At 42.9% G+C, this 13,989-nt stretch overlaps 1 protein-coding gene across 1 annotated transcript in view; it reads left to right on the top strand.

The window, feature by feature from the left end:
• Positions 1–13,989, top strand: part of ABCC2 (ATP binding cassette subfamily C member 2) — a 97,576-nt gene that overhangs the window by 71,415 nt on the left and 12,172 nt on the right. Inside the window, exons 14-20 of the mRNA XM_019636278.1 lie at positions 1,014–1,227; positions 2,649–2,829; positions 8,771–8,894; positions 9,181–9,316; positions 10,011–10,230; positions 10,384–10,538; positions 13,109–13,264. Coding sequence (XP_019491823.1) covers positions 1,014–1,227; positions 2,649–2,829; positions 8,771–8,894; positions 9,181–9,316; positions 10,011–10,230; positions 10,384–10,538; positions 13,109–13,264 — 1,186 coding nt within the window. The remainder of the gene's footprint in view (positions 1–1,013; positions 1,228–2,648; positions 2,830–8,770; positions 8,895–9,180; positions 9,317–10,010; positions 10,231–10,383; positions 10,539–13,108; positions 13,265–13,989) is intronic.

A 13,989-nucleotide genomic window follows, 5' to 3' on the forward strand; every position in this document is an offset into this window, starting at 1 on the left:
TTTGTGCAACATTTTGTGCAAATAAGTCAGAAGCTTAAAAATTTGTACCTGGAAGCAAATACAGGAATTATGTAATCGAGAGGAAAGATGCTGTGGCTAGGACCTGAAAGGTTTAGTGACCAGCGACTGGCCCAAGGTTGACATCATAGGTGGAGGGGCAGAGGTGGGACCAGAGGCTTCTGTATATTAGTGAGGGCCAGAGTAGGGTTCTAATAATCTGCTTCCCACACATAGATTTAATGTGAATTATTTCCTTGTGTTATTAAATGCCTTTCTTAAAAATAGATTTTTTTCATGACTATGGTATATTGTATCCATTATATGGATAGAGCATAATTTGTTTAGAAAGTTCTGATTATTACATATTTAGGATGTTTTCATCTTCCCGCCTGTTAAAACAACAAAAATCAACCGAATAAATGTGAAGATCTGATTGGCTTTATTAAGTGATTCATGAATGGGGCCGCATCCCATCCAGCAACTAAAATGGCGCTCCAAGGGTTGTACAAAATGGAAGGTTTTTATAGAAAAAAATGTGGGAGCGGGGTAGAGTGGGGAAAGGAAACTATTAGTGAAAGAAAAGAAAAGATTAATTTGGGACATGGACTTTTTTTGTTTTTCGTTTTTTTTGAGGGGAAGAGAATGAGAAGGGTTTTTTTTGTTACTGTTTGTGTATCATGCAGATTGCCTCTTCTTTCTATGGGGGGAGGGGATGAAGAGGGCATACGTGACAGATTACCTCCTTGGTGTTGACCAGAAAATTTCACACTGGTTGATTAGCATTATGTTTCTGGGAGAGGTTGAAACAGCAATTAACTCAGGTATTAAATCTAGGTTTCTATGGGGGGGGATGGAGAGGGCCCACGTGACAGATTGCCTCATTTGGCGGCCTAAAATGGTTTATTTAAATCAAAGTTATTTATTTATATAAAGGAGCTTGTAAGATTTTTAAGCCCTTGGCACCTTATTGAGGCAAATATTTTCCTTATCCCTCCTCAGTTGCCTCTGTGAAGGTGGGAATATAGAGTAGTGCTTAATGGAAATTATTTTTTTCTTCAGGGTATAAATCTCAGCGGGGGTCAGAAGCAACGGATCAGCCTGGCCAGAGCTACCTATCAAAATTCAGACATCTATATTCTGGATGACCCCCTGTCAGCTGTGGATGCACATGTGGGAAAACATATTTTCAATAAGGTCTTGGGTCCGGATGGCCTATTGAAAGGCAAGGTGAGAAATAATTTAAAGTGACAAAGACATGAGGTGTGAGTGGGAGGTAGGAGGGCACACATCTCCTAGGACAGCTGCTGTCCCAAAGCAGATTTCCTAATTTACCTGCTGCGGAGAAACAGTGTCAGGATGGTCTCCCAGGAGATGACCCCATGAATGCTCCCACCTTGAGGTCATGGCTTGTGCTGGTACTGACTAATTTGGGCCTTACTCTGTGGCTCAGACATTGAGACTTTTAGGGAAATTGATTATGACAAAAAGTATTTTGAGACCTGCGGTATAATAAGAAATACGTTTGGTCTTTGTCTTCAGTTCCTGGCACAGAGCTCCTTCTAACCCTTGGAATTCCCTGAGTGATACTAAGAGTATCTTTTGTTATTCATAATGAGCCCCTTTAGATCATACTGGAGTCTATGCTAATGAGCGACTTAGAGGGGAACCCCTAGAGAGACTCAGGATGAGGCTGTTGATGAGAAAAACCAAGTGATGGGAGGGTTGGAAGTTTTAGCCCCACCCTGGTGTCTGCGGAGGGGAGGAGGGCCTGGAGTTGAGCTATAAAAACTCTTGAACAATGGGATTCAGAGAGATTCTGGGTTGGTGAACACATTAAGGTGCTGGGAGGGTGGGACACCTGGTGAGAACATGGAAATGCCACATGCACACTCCACACCCCCACACCTTGCCTGCTGCATCTCTTCCACTTGACTGTTTTTGAGTTGCATCCTTTAAATAAACTGATAAAAGCAAGTAAAGTGTTTTCCTGAGATCTATGAGCCATTTTAGCAAATTAGTGAACCTGAAGAGGGGGTCTGTGGGACTTCCCGACTTATAGCTAGTTGGTCAGAAGTATGGGTGGAGTCCCTGTTTCAGTAGTCAATGTGCTTCATCAATAGACAGGGATACAAGGAATGTCGAGTCTTCCACATGAAGGAGGGCCTGGGGGCACATACAGAGTTTTTTGCCCCACAGTGTGGCTAACATGCTGAAAGAATCTGGCAGTTCTTGTTAGCTCAGTTGGTTAGCTGGTTAAGAAAGGGGCCGTTAGTTAGCTAGTTATTTAATTAGTTATGTATGCATCCGTTACATTGACAGGCCTTGATCTGAAGTGACATTCCTAAGCCTGACTCCTGGCTGCCCAGGAAGCTGGAGGAGAACGTGTGTAGGGCAAACCTCATTCATGGTTACGACAAAATATAACTGAAGTATATCCACAATGATGCAAGTCTCATTTTACACATGGGTCAGGTTTTAGGATGAGGTGCTGGAAAGGAAAGAGGACGTAAAAGGGGCCAAATGGTCAGGGTCACATTTTGAAGCACCGCCCCACAGTGAATTGAAGTGTCTGTTTTTCCTTTTTTAGAATAGGACAAGGAAGGTGGAGGACATAGGGTCATCAGCACAACTTACTGTTATTTTTACAGACTCGACTCTTGGTTACACACAGCATTCACTTCCTTCCCCAAGTGGATGAGATTGTGGTTCTGGAGAATGGCACCATCTTGGAGAAGGGATCGTACAACTCTCTGCTGGCCAAGAAGGGATCATTTGCTAAGAACCTGAAGACATTCATGAAACAGGCGGGTCCTGAAGGAGAAGCCACAGGTATGTAAGGAGGATTGGAACGGGCTAGAAAGTGGGTATGGGAAGGGGTGGGAATGGCAAACTGATATCTACCTCCTGAACTACTCAGTATCCGGTGAGCAAGATTTGAAAGTGAATGACCCAGAGATCCAAAAGTGCTCTTTCTGTGTTTTGTGTCTCTGTGAAGAAACACAGACACAGAAACTCTCTATGACCGAGCCAAGCTGGAGGCTCATCCGCTCAGCTGGTCTCTGACATGCCATCAAAGGACACTCTGCAGGAGGGTATAACTGGACGTTTGGGGGGATTAACTCTAGTGGAAGAAACACCCCTTTTAGGGATGCCCTGCTTCTACTGATTTAAGTCAGATAGCCCACCCCACCTCCTACCCCAAATCCATTAAAACCACTTCCTGGACAGCTTTATAGTCTGGTATTAATGGTGTACTGCTAAATTCTTGATAAGTCCTAACAAAGGGATCTTGACTAAAATACCAAAAACCAGTGGGTGTTTTGAACCAGAAAAAGTCACGGCAGTTGCATAGTGTCACCGTACACCACAGGAATAGCCCCTAATACCACCACCGCTGGGGTCACTGATTAGCTCCGGTCAGCAATGGAGCCCTGTCCCCTGGGGCCCTTCCCAAGACCCTTCAGTAGTCCTGTGCATAGTTGTGGGTAGCAGCCACCAGCAGCAGGTCAGGATGAGAAAGCAGGATCTGGATGGTGCTGGGCCATTCCAGCATTCAGCCAGAAGAGGGAGTAGCTACAGAGCCTGCATGGGGATCATAGGCAGGCCTTGAGGTCAGGACATGTGATGGATTAAAGCTACCCTGGGAGCAAGCCCAGGAAGTCTGTAAGTATTGGAGGGACAGGGCAGGAAGGAAGAACAGGATGGTGTGGGTGACAGGGATCGGGAACCAGCCCAGGAGAGTGAGGTAGGGGCACCAGGAACCAGCAGAAAGGAAGGGGTCGGAGCTTTCCATCAGCCTGTCTGTGCTCCAGGGAAAACAAAAAGCACATCTGGGGAGTGGAGGCCCGAGCCAAGGGCAGTATCCAATGCTGATCCCTCTGTTACTGTCCAGTCAACCACATCGCCGTGACCTAGGCAGTTTTATTATGCTGATTCTAAATGTTTTATTGTTTTTGTTTTCTGATTTGCCTGAATCTGAGTTTCTGGATTCTGTTGTAAACCCCCATGGGTGGACGGCCCCTTTGAAGTAGCCTATCTTTTATGTCCAAAGGATAGTTTGCAAAATAGCTCATTAAACCCTTGTTCTGGTAAAAACTGGCGGGCCGTTTCTGAGCAGTTACATAAGCCCCAGAGCCTGGCATGCTGTTGTATTGGTTCTGGAACTCAAGGCACAGACCATGACATGGTAGAATGTGGGGAAGGGCAGGAGGGCAAGGTGAGTTGTATCAGTATTGGCTCTGTGTAGTAGCTTCCTAATTAGCTGCTGTAACAAAGTGCTACAAACTGGGTGGCTTAACCAAACAGAAATTTGTTGTCTCATGGTTCTGAAGTCCAAAATCGAGGTGCCAACAGGGTTAGTTTCTTCCATGAGCTCTGAGGGGAGTATCTGCTCCAGGTTTCTCTCCTAGCTTCTGGTGGTTTGCTGGCCATCTTTGGCGTTCTTTGGCTGGTAGCCACATCCCAGCCATCTCTGACTTCATCTTCATGTGGGGTTCTTCCTTGTGTGCATTTCTGTGTCCAAATTTTCCCTTTTCCATAAGAGTATCAAATATATTGAATCAGGGGCCCATCCTACTCCAGTCTGAACTCATCTTCACTAATTACATCTGTAATAACCCTATTTCCAAATAAAGTTACATTCTGAAGTAGTAGGGATTAGAATTTCAAAATATGAATTTTAGGGGGATACGATTCAATCTATTGGGTTATCGGAAAAGTCATGACACATTTTTGCAACAGATGGCACTAGTTCATTTTTTGGAAGTACTAGAGTCATTCACATCTATGTTATTGCTATGTCATTTGATAGCTGACAGCTCTAGCTTCATTCTAAAAAAAAATTGAGCCATTTGGTTGAGTTTTGGAGATTTTACAACAAGTTGAAGTTGGAAGACCAAACTGTGCATTTTCGCTATATTTTACTGTCTTACTTCCGTAAAGGGAAGAATGCGTGCGAAGCTTGTGAAAAGTTGCATAAAGTTTATGGTGACAATGCTCTACAAAAATATCAGGGCCAACGATGGTTCACGAAATTCCGTGCTGGTGATTTTGATCTCAGTGGAGCTCCTCGCTCGGCCAGGGAGGCCCACCGAGGTTGATGACAACAAAATAAAGGCATTGATCGAGTCAAACCCATGTTACATGACATGAGAGATTGCAGAAACATTGACCATTCAACGTTCAAGCATTCACGACCACCTGAAGAAGCTGGAATACATAAGCAAGCTCAATATTTGGGTTCCGCATGAACTGAAAGAAGTTCATTTGACAGCATGTATAAACATCTGCAATATGCTCATTAAACGTGAGGAAAACGATCCTTCTTTGAAGCGACTGATAGATAACTGGTGATGAGAAGTGGAATGTTTACAACAATGTGGTGCGCAAATGATCTTGGTCCCGACGTGATGATTCGCCTCAAATGACATTGAAAGCAGATATTCATCAGAGGAAGGTTATGCTCTCAGTGTGGTGGGATTTTAAAGGTGTCATGTTTTTCGAGCTCCTACCAAGGAACCAAACAATCAATTCAAATGTGTACTGTTGGCAATTGGACAGTTTGAACGAATCCATCATCCAGAAACGTCCAGAGCTCGTTAATCGTAAAGGAGTTGTGTTCCATCGCAACAATGTGAGACCACACACAAGTTTGATCAACCGTCAAAAATTATTGGAGCTTGGATGGAATGTGTTGCCGCACCCACCATACTCGCCTGACCTTGCGCCATCAGACTTACACTTGTTTCGCTCTCTTCAAAACTCCTTGCGTGGTATAACATCCAATTCAGATGAGGCTGTAAATCAGCACCTTGTTCAGTTTTTCGCAAATAAAGACAAGTCCTTCTATGAACGAGGAATTATGAAGCTCGCTGAAAGATGGCAAAAGGTATTGAACAAAATGGGCAATATATCATTGATTGATCTTTGTTCTTTATATAAATAAAAGACCTTTGAAAAACAGAAAAAATACCTCATGACTTTTCCGACAACCCTATATAACATCTAACATCTGGCACCCCAAAATTAATGGCCTGCTCATGTACAAAATATATATCCACCCCATCTTAACATCCCCAAAAGTCTTAATCATTTCAGTCCAATAATCTAAGTCCAAAAACTCATCTAAATGTCAACTCTAAGTCCCAAATTTCATCATTTACTTCACCCAAATCAGTTGTGGGTGAGACTTGGAATCTTAGGGCAAAATTTTTCTTCATCTGTGAAACAGTAAAATCAAACAAATTATCTGCTTCTAAAATACAGTGGAGAGACATCGCATTCCAAAAGGAAAAAATCACAATGACAAAAGGGGTCATGAATCCAAAGTCCAAAACCTGGGGGGTGGGTGGGGAGGCGGGGCAAATTCCATTAGATTTTAAGGTTTGATAATAATTCTCTTTGGTTTGATGCTCTGTTATCTGGGATTACCAGGGTGGTGGTCCCATCCCGCTCAGCCTTGGGTGATGGCCCCAACCTCTGGAACTGGGTAGCAGCCAACCCCTGAATTGTCTTCAGGGCCATTTTGCTTTTTTCTTGAAGTATAACACATGTTCGTGTCTGGGTAGCTCTATTTACCAATTTTCTGCCTATAGAATCTCAGAATTCTGACGGTGTTCCTTCGTTTTGTCTCTGTCCCCTACAGTCCAAGCAGCAGCATTTTGCTAAGATGGTTGACTGGATCAAGTCACATGCCTAATCTCTTTAGCTAATCTGCTGTTGAGCCTTGCTAGTGAATTTTTCATCTTAGTTATTGTACTGTTCAACTCTGGAATTCTATTTTCATCTTTTTAAATAATTTATATTTTATCAACATTCTCTATTCAGTGAGAACTCATTCTCATACTTTCCAGTATATTTTTAGACAGTCTTTCCTTTTGTTCGTTGAACATATTGAGAATAGCTGATTTGAAGTCTTTGTTCGGTAAGACCAATGTCTGTGCTTTCTGTTGACTGCTTTTTTCCTGTGTATGGTCCCATAATTTCCTGTTTCTTTGTATGTCTCATAACTTTTTGTTGAAAACTGGTCGTTTTAAATAACATAAGCACTCTGGAAATAAGATTTCTCTCCCCTGCCTCCTCTGCCAGGGTTTGTTGTTGTTGTTGTTCCTCCTGTTTAGTTTCCTGAAATAATTCTGTTAAGCCTGTATTCCTTGTCACATGTGGTCACTGAAGTCTCTGCTTGGTTGGCTTAGTGGTCAGCTAATGGTTGGACACAATTTCCTTCAGTGCTTCGAACCAATAAGTTAGTCAGCCTTTGCTGAGAGTCTCTGTGTGTGTAAGGGGAGTGGGCATGTCTTTAACACTCCAGCATGCAGCTTACAATTCTTCCTGAGCCTTTGTTTCCTGCTTGCACAGAGCCTGAAGGGTTAGCCAGAGGTGAGAGAATGGGGCATGTACACAGCCTTACACATGTGTATGAGATTCTAGATTGCCAGGAATATATTGACATTGAGATCGAAGATATCAAAGATCCTTGTGGATATCTTATTCCCCAGTTTTTCCTTTTAAGTTACTGGTCATCTTTTTTATTTGCCCCAACTGTTATCACTCCCTCAGGCAGCTGTGATGTTAAACAATTGCTGCTGATTGAGCTAGCTCCCAATCAGGTCCAATAAAGACGCACCTTGTGAATGGGGTTTTCCAGGGAACTGCCAGATAGGTCAAATAATGAAAATTCTCCGGGGATGAGACTTTGGGGGGCGTTCCAAATCCAGTCTGTTCCCTCCAGCAGCTGCCAGGCTGCTGGGTTTCATGGTTACCATGATTGTGAGGCTGCTGGTTTTCTAGGCTACAGCAGATCTGAGAAGAGGAGAATGGGAGGAATAATTAAACTATCACAAAGCTTACTGTTCTTAGTGAGATTTAGCCATTTTTCTTAAATAAATGCTCTTTGGATTGTTGCAAGCCTTTGGTTAATTTCAGAGTTATGAAAAAGTTGCTTTTGACAATTTTTTTTGGCCAGTATTCTCATGACTTTTATGGAGAGACCAATTGGCAGAGGTCCTTACTCTACCATTCCCACTGATTCCCAGGCTGTGTTTACATTTGATTTTATTTATTATATTTTCAGGGCACGTTTTTTAAATGTTTGCTGGCTTTCTTTCTTTCTTTCTTTCTTTCTTTCTTTCTTTCTTTCTTTCTTTCTTTCTTTCTTTCTTTCTTTCTTTCTTTCTTTTTAAAGTCTTATCTTTTTTTTTTCTTTTAATTGGGGAACAGGGTGTTTTTCCAGGACTCATCAACTCCAAGTCAAGTAGTTGTTTCAATCTAGTTGTGGAGGGTGCAGCTCAGTGGCCCGTGTGGGGACTGAACTGGCAACCATTGGTGTCGTGAGCACTGTGCTCTAACCAACTGAGCTAACCAGTCGCCCTTTAAATGCTTTAAATTCATAAAAGTGTGTCAAATTATTTGAATTTCAAGAAAGAACATGTTTAATTCACACTCACCTCTTTACTCAATCCTGGGAATTGTGACTCTACTATAACCCTTAAAAGTTTTTTCCTGCTCCAAAGGAATTTAGAAGCTTCTGGGAATATTTTTCTCTTTTTCGACCATTTTCTCTTCCAGTGGAATATTATCTCATTTCTCCTTTATCCTGTTATTTTTCAATGAGAAAAATGTACCCATAAGTAGAATTTCTGGAGTAAAACATTCCAGGCTGTGTGTATGTCTGGGATCTCTGGCTGAGGCCAGCAAGATCCAAAAAAGCTTCTCTCTCCTGGTTCATAGGGCTCTAGGCAGCTATCTCCCTAACCTTTGATGTGTCTCCTAGTCAATGAAGACAGTGAAGAAGAAGGTGACTATGGGCTCATGCCCAGTGTGGAGGAAACCCCTGAGGATGTGGCCTCCTTGACCATGGAAAGAGAGAACAGCGTTCGTCGAACCCTTAGCCACAGGTTCGTCATTTATTCAGCTAGCAGCCCTCATCATGTCCATATTTCCACTTGATCATTCTCTTTTTCTATGTGGGCTTTTCCAGAGGTAGCAGACACCATGAACACTCCTAGCTCTTCCTTTGTTTCCTTATATGAGGAGGAGTGTTGCAGTGGTGTGTTTCCCCTACGGCCATCTGCTCTGAAATGCACTCTGAGGCAAGCAGAGCGACTGTGACATCTGCTTGCCAGAAGACCCTCGGGATGCAACTACATGCTCAGGAAAGCTTTTCCCCTCTCAATCTCTCAGATCTAGGTCTAGTAGCAGGCATCTGAAGTCCCTAAAAAACTCCTTGAAAATTCAGAATGTGAATACCCTGAAGGAGAAAGAAGAACTAGTGAAAGGACAAAAACTAATTAAGAAGGAACTCATACAAACTGGAAAGGTGAATACCACAATACAAAGTACCATTAGAGACGATATGAGGCTTGGGATCCCAACATTTTAAAGCTTGATGACTTGAACGCATATCTACGGGAGGGCTATGTCTTATGCTTGCTTTGCCAATCTTTAAATTCATCATTGAAATTTTGATAGAAGCTCTGGGATTTCTATTAAATCATATTTCCATGAAGAATGACATGTTTCCTGTGAATATCCTCATAGCACACTTCATGAGTGTTTGATTCCCTTCTGATATATGGAACAAACAACAAAACTGCTTTGAGATGCAGTTCTGGGAGCCAGAAAACACTGATATATCAATCTCAGAGTATGCAATTCAAATTAATGAAACTTAAAACGAAGGTCTTAAATTTAAGGCCTAAATTTAAATCTAAATTAATAAAACAAATTCCAAGGTCAGCAGTATAACCCCATCTGTCCCACTCCATTTTTCTATCTTCTTAATTACGCCCAGAAGCTCATTAATAACCTGATGATTATTTACTTTGCATTGTATTTCAGCATTGATTATTATCCTGAATCAATGCAGATATGATAACCATAGACTGCCAAATTTTGCTACCTGGGATCCAGTTTTCCAGGGAACTTCATTCCCTCTTGTGATTGGTATGCTAGGTAATTCCTCACCAAAAACCATTAGGAATTTTACTAACATTGAGGTGGGGGCTTTGCAGGTGAAGTTCTCCATCTACATGAAATACCTACAAGCAGTAGGATGGTATTCAATTTTCTTCATCGTCTTAGCCTATGTCATCAATTCTGTGGCTTTGATTGGATCCAACCTCTGGCTCAGTGCTTGGACCAATGACTCTAAAACCTTCAATAGCACCACCTATCCAGCCTCTCAGAGGGACATGAGAGTGGGCGTCTATGGAGCTCTGGGAGTAGCGCAAGGTACGTCTGATGGCTACGACAGCCATTTCTTATAGCATCTGTCTGGTCCCTGTGCTTTCCTGGGACTCAGGGAAGAAATTGCCATTATGTCCTTGGCACAAGTCTTCAGGGGATCCCTGTGCATGGTGCTGACTAAGCTGGTTCCATTTTTAGGTATATTTGTGCTCATAGCAAATCTCTGGAGTGCCCATGGTTTCACCCATGCAGCAAACATCCTTCACAAGCAACTGCTGAACAATATCCTTCGAGCACCCATGAGTTTTTTTGACACAACACCCATAGGCCGGATTGTGAACAGGTTTGCTGGCGTAAGTATCTCAAGGGCTATAAGTCGTTGTGTTTATATGCCGACAGGGGAAGAATTCAAATTTCCAGTTCTTTTGTTCATTCAGCATGCAAATGTTTCCTGAGTCCCTTGTGTGAGGTCTCAAGGATCCTGGGGATACAGGGATGAACAGTTGTGGCCCTTTAAGTAGCTCATCATCTAGTGAGTGAGACACCAAGGAAATAAAGGATTGTAATAGAATACAGTGAAACCAAAATAACAATGATGTGCACAGTGGTGTTCAGGGAGTACAAAAGAGTGACAGAGAAAAGAGGTACTATCTCAGCCTGGGTGACGGAGGGTGGGAAATGTCAGAAAAGGTGACGCGAGTTAAGTTATAGAAGTTAGTCCGGGAGATGGTGGGGGTGGGGGGTGGGAGTGTGGCAGTAGAAGCAGGATGAGAAGAATGACAAACACAAGTACCAGGACTATCACTGGCTGTGACATGAAGAAAAGGGATAGCAGGGTAACCCTTTGCTTGGTCTCTGCCTCCATTCCTAAAACCTCCATCTTTGATGCTTTAAGAATAAGTAAATTAGGTCTGGATTATAGAAGAGAGGCACCTGTAATTTTAGTGAGGTTCTAAAACATGCTATCCATCTACTGCAAATCCTGGAGCCCTTAGCAGTCATTCACTCATTCAGTCAGTCAGTGACATGTATTAGCACCTCCTATGAGCCAAGAACTGTACTAGCCATTGGGATGCTCAATAAATGTTAAGATTATAGATGGCTCTCTTCCATGGGCCATACTGAACTCATTGATTCTTAATGCATATGAGATGGAAATTTCAGGAACAGAGGCAGAACCCAGGCAATTCTGAGTAATATTCAACTATTATCAGCACAGTTTCCAGTCCTCTGTAGAAGAGGGAATACATATTTTAAAATGGCAGAGCAGCTCTGGGCCCTTATTTGTTTGGTCCTGGAGCGGACACGGAAAGGCTAGCTCACAGTTCACAGCCAGGTCCTGGAGACATAGTGACTGCTTCTATAGTGGCAGATGACTGGGCCCCACTTATTAACTTCCTCTGGGACAAAACTAGTGGGCATGATGTTATTACACCAACTTCAGTAGGCTCTCTTCTCTTTATTTATTTATTTCCTTTAAAAAAAATTTTTTTTTTAGCTGAGCCATCCTGCCACCTCTTGACAGCTCAGCGGCAGCTCAGCTCGGGCCGGGAATTGAACCGGTGACACTGTTGCTCAGAGCTCACACTCTTGAGCGAGCTCTTAACCAACTGAGCCGCTCGGCCGGCCCTCTGCTCTTTAATAGAACCTAAAAAAAGCACACATTTTGGATGGGGAGATTTCTCACAGGAATTTTGCAAAGACCGCAACTCTTCTTTGATATTGTAATATAGAATTCATCTTCTAAAAAAGAGAACACAGAAATCTTTCTCTGAGTTACTTAGGCAGCAGTCATATTGTGCTAACCTCTTTCTCATGAAAAAGGAAACTGTCATGAATTATATAGTGAGTTTTGTGGGGGAGGTGGCTCAGACCCATAAAGGAGAGTTTGATCTAGCGCCCTCCAGAACTGATGGCTGAGCCCTTAAGAGGAGATGAAAGAGCAGGTGGAAGACAGAAAGATGGAGAGTCTGTGCCAGGTAAGGGTCAAAAGTAATATACATTGAACTGATAACTGGTGAGGATTTCTTTTATCTTCCAATCCCGGAAATATTATTTGACTCCACTCTTCAGGGCTCTCTTGGGAAACTGTTATCCCTTACCTAGTTTGGAACATTCCAGAGATACTCACATATTCCTAGTCCTAGAATCAACATAGTCTAGGGAATATAGGCAAGGGAAACCCAAAATATAAGCCAGGCTTCCTGTGTATACTAAAGCATCCATCCATCCATCCATGCCATCCATCCATCCATTTGCTTAGGTATTCATTTGTTCAACATGGCATGAAGGCAATATGGTAGTCAGACCCATCCATCATCTCTGGGTTCCTTGGTTAGAACACTAGCCAGGCAGAGATTACATTTAATCTTGAAGCTCTGTGCTTGGCAGAAGAAACAATCTCCTAGGTAGAGAATGGTTTTTCAGTCAAAGGTGGGCAACAGGGCTTCTTGACTGGAGATTCTAAACAAAAGTTTATTGCATGTGTTATATGCCAGGCTCTGTTCTAGGCTCTCAATGGAATTAGGACCTGTGTAAAGTTAGAATAATAGAATTGGCTTGGCTGTGGGAGGATTTACCTTGTAAGGCTCTATTAGCTTACAGTGGTTATGAATGGTTTAATAAACTTGACAAATGGGAATTTCACTGAAAAGAGTAAAAACCTTTGCCAAGTCTATTAAAATAAAGGTGAAGGATCACTGCCGTATCTGTTTAGAGGGATTTAGAAAGATGAAGAAATTACAGAGACGAGATTGGTTTGGGGATGAAAAGAACAGTCTATTGCAAATAACTATCATGAAATGATTAAATGAAGGCGTCGCTGAGAACCCAGAATTGAACAAATTTCCTGCTGGAATCAGGAAAAAGTGAAATGTCACAGGCATTCCTTAGTACGTCATCTCTTGTAATTATGTGTTCCTAGGATATTTCCACAGTGGATGACACCCTCCCCATGTCCTTGCGCAGCTGGATTTTGTGCTTCCTGGGGATTCTCAGCACCCTTATCATGATCTGCACCGCCACTCCGGTCTTCATCATCATCGTCATTCCTCTGGGCATCATTTATGTGGCTGTTCAGGTAGGTTTGGAAATGGCTGGGTCTCCTTTATTCTCAGCTCACTGAAGCCCGGGCTCCTTCCTGAGAACCTTCTTTTCTGTTTATTACTAGTCACTTGTTCCGCTCCAGCATCTTTGTCATTTAGTCACATAGTGATACACCGAGGCGCCCTTAGGCCACTATCTGAAGCTGAAGTGTTAGCACCCATTGGTGTATGGTTCACAGAAAAGCTCACCTTAACAGCTGCCCCCCACCCTAGAAGCTTAAGTGGGGGCATATTTGTATTTAGATCCAAGACTGCTTTGAGGTTGGCTCTGGACAAAATCTTGAAGCTCTGTGAGCCCCCTCGCCGATGGTTAGATCATTGGTTCCTTCTCGAAGAGCCATGCTCTCTGGCTGCTTCCGTGGTTGGTTTAGGCTTATCTACTTGCAGATGTCTCTCAGCAGGAGCTAGATCTCTTTTCACTGCAGGGAAGTTCTAGTTCCACTGGGGTGTCTTTGGGTGGCTTAGGCTCAATTCTAATGTGATCTTGAGGGTGAACAGGTCGTTTGAGAACCAAGCCTCGCAGAAAAACTGGAACAAGTGGAAAGGACTCCATGCCCATATTAAAAACTGATGAGGGAAGGGGAGCTGTGGAGAGAACTCGTGTTCCACCAGTTAGTTACCTTTGGGATGAAGTGTTCACCTCAGGAAAACAATGCTGACCTTGCAGTCAAAAGCAGCCTGTGGCCTGTGGAAAGGGAAC

This window comes from Hipposideros armiger, unplaced genomic scaffold (genome assembly GCF_001890085.2).
Source record: "Hipposideros armiger isolate ML-2016 unplaced genomic scaffold, ASM189008v1 scaffold_28, whole genome shotgun sequence".
NCBI lineage: Eukaryota > Metazoa > Chordata > Mammalia > Chiroptera > Hipposideridae > Hipposideros > Hipposideros armiger.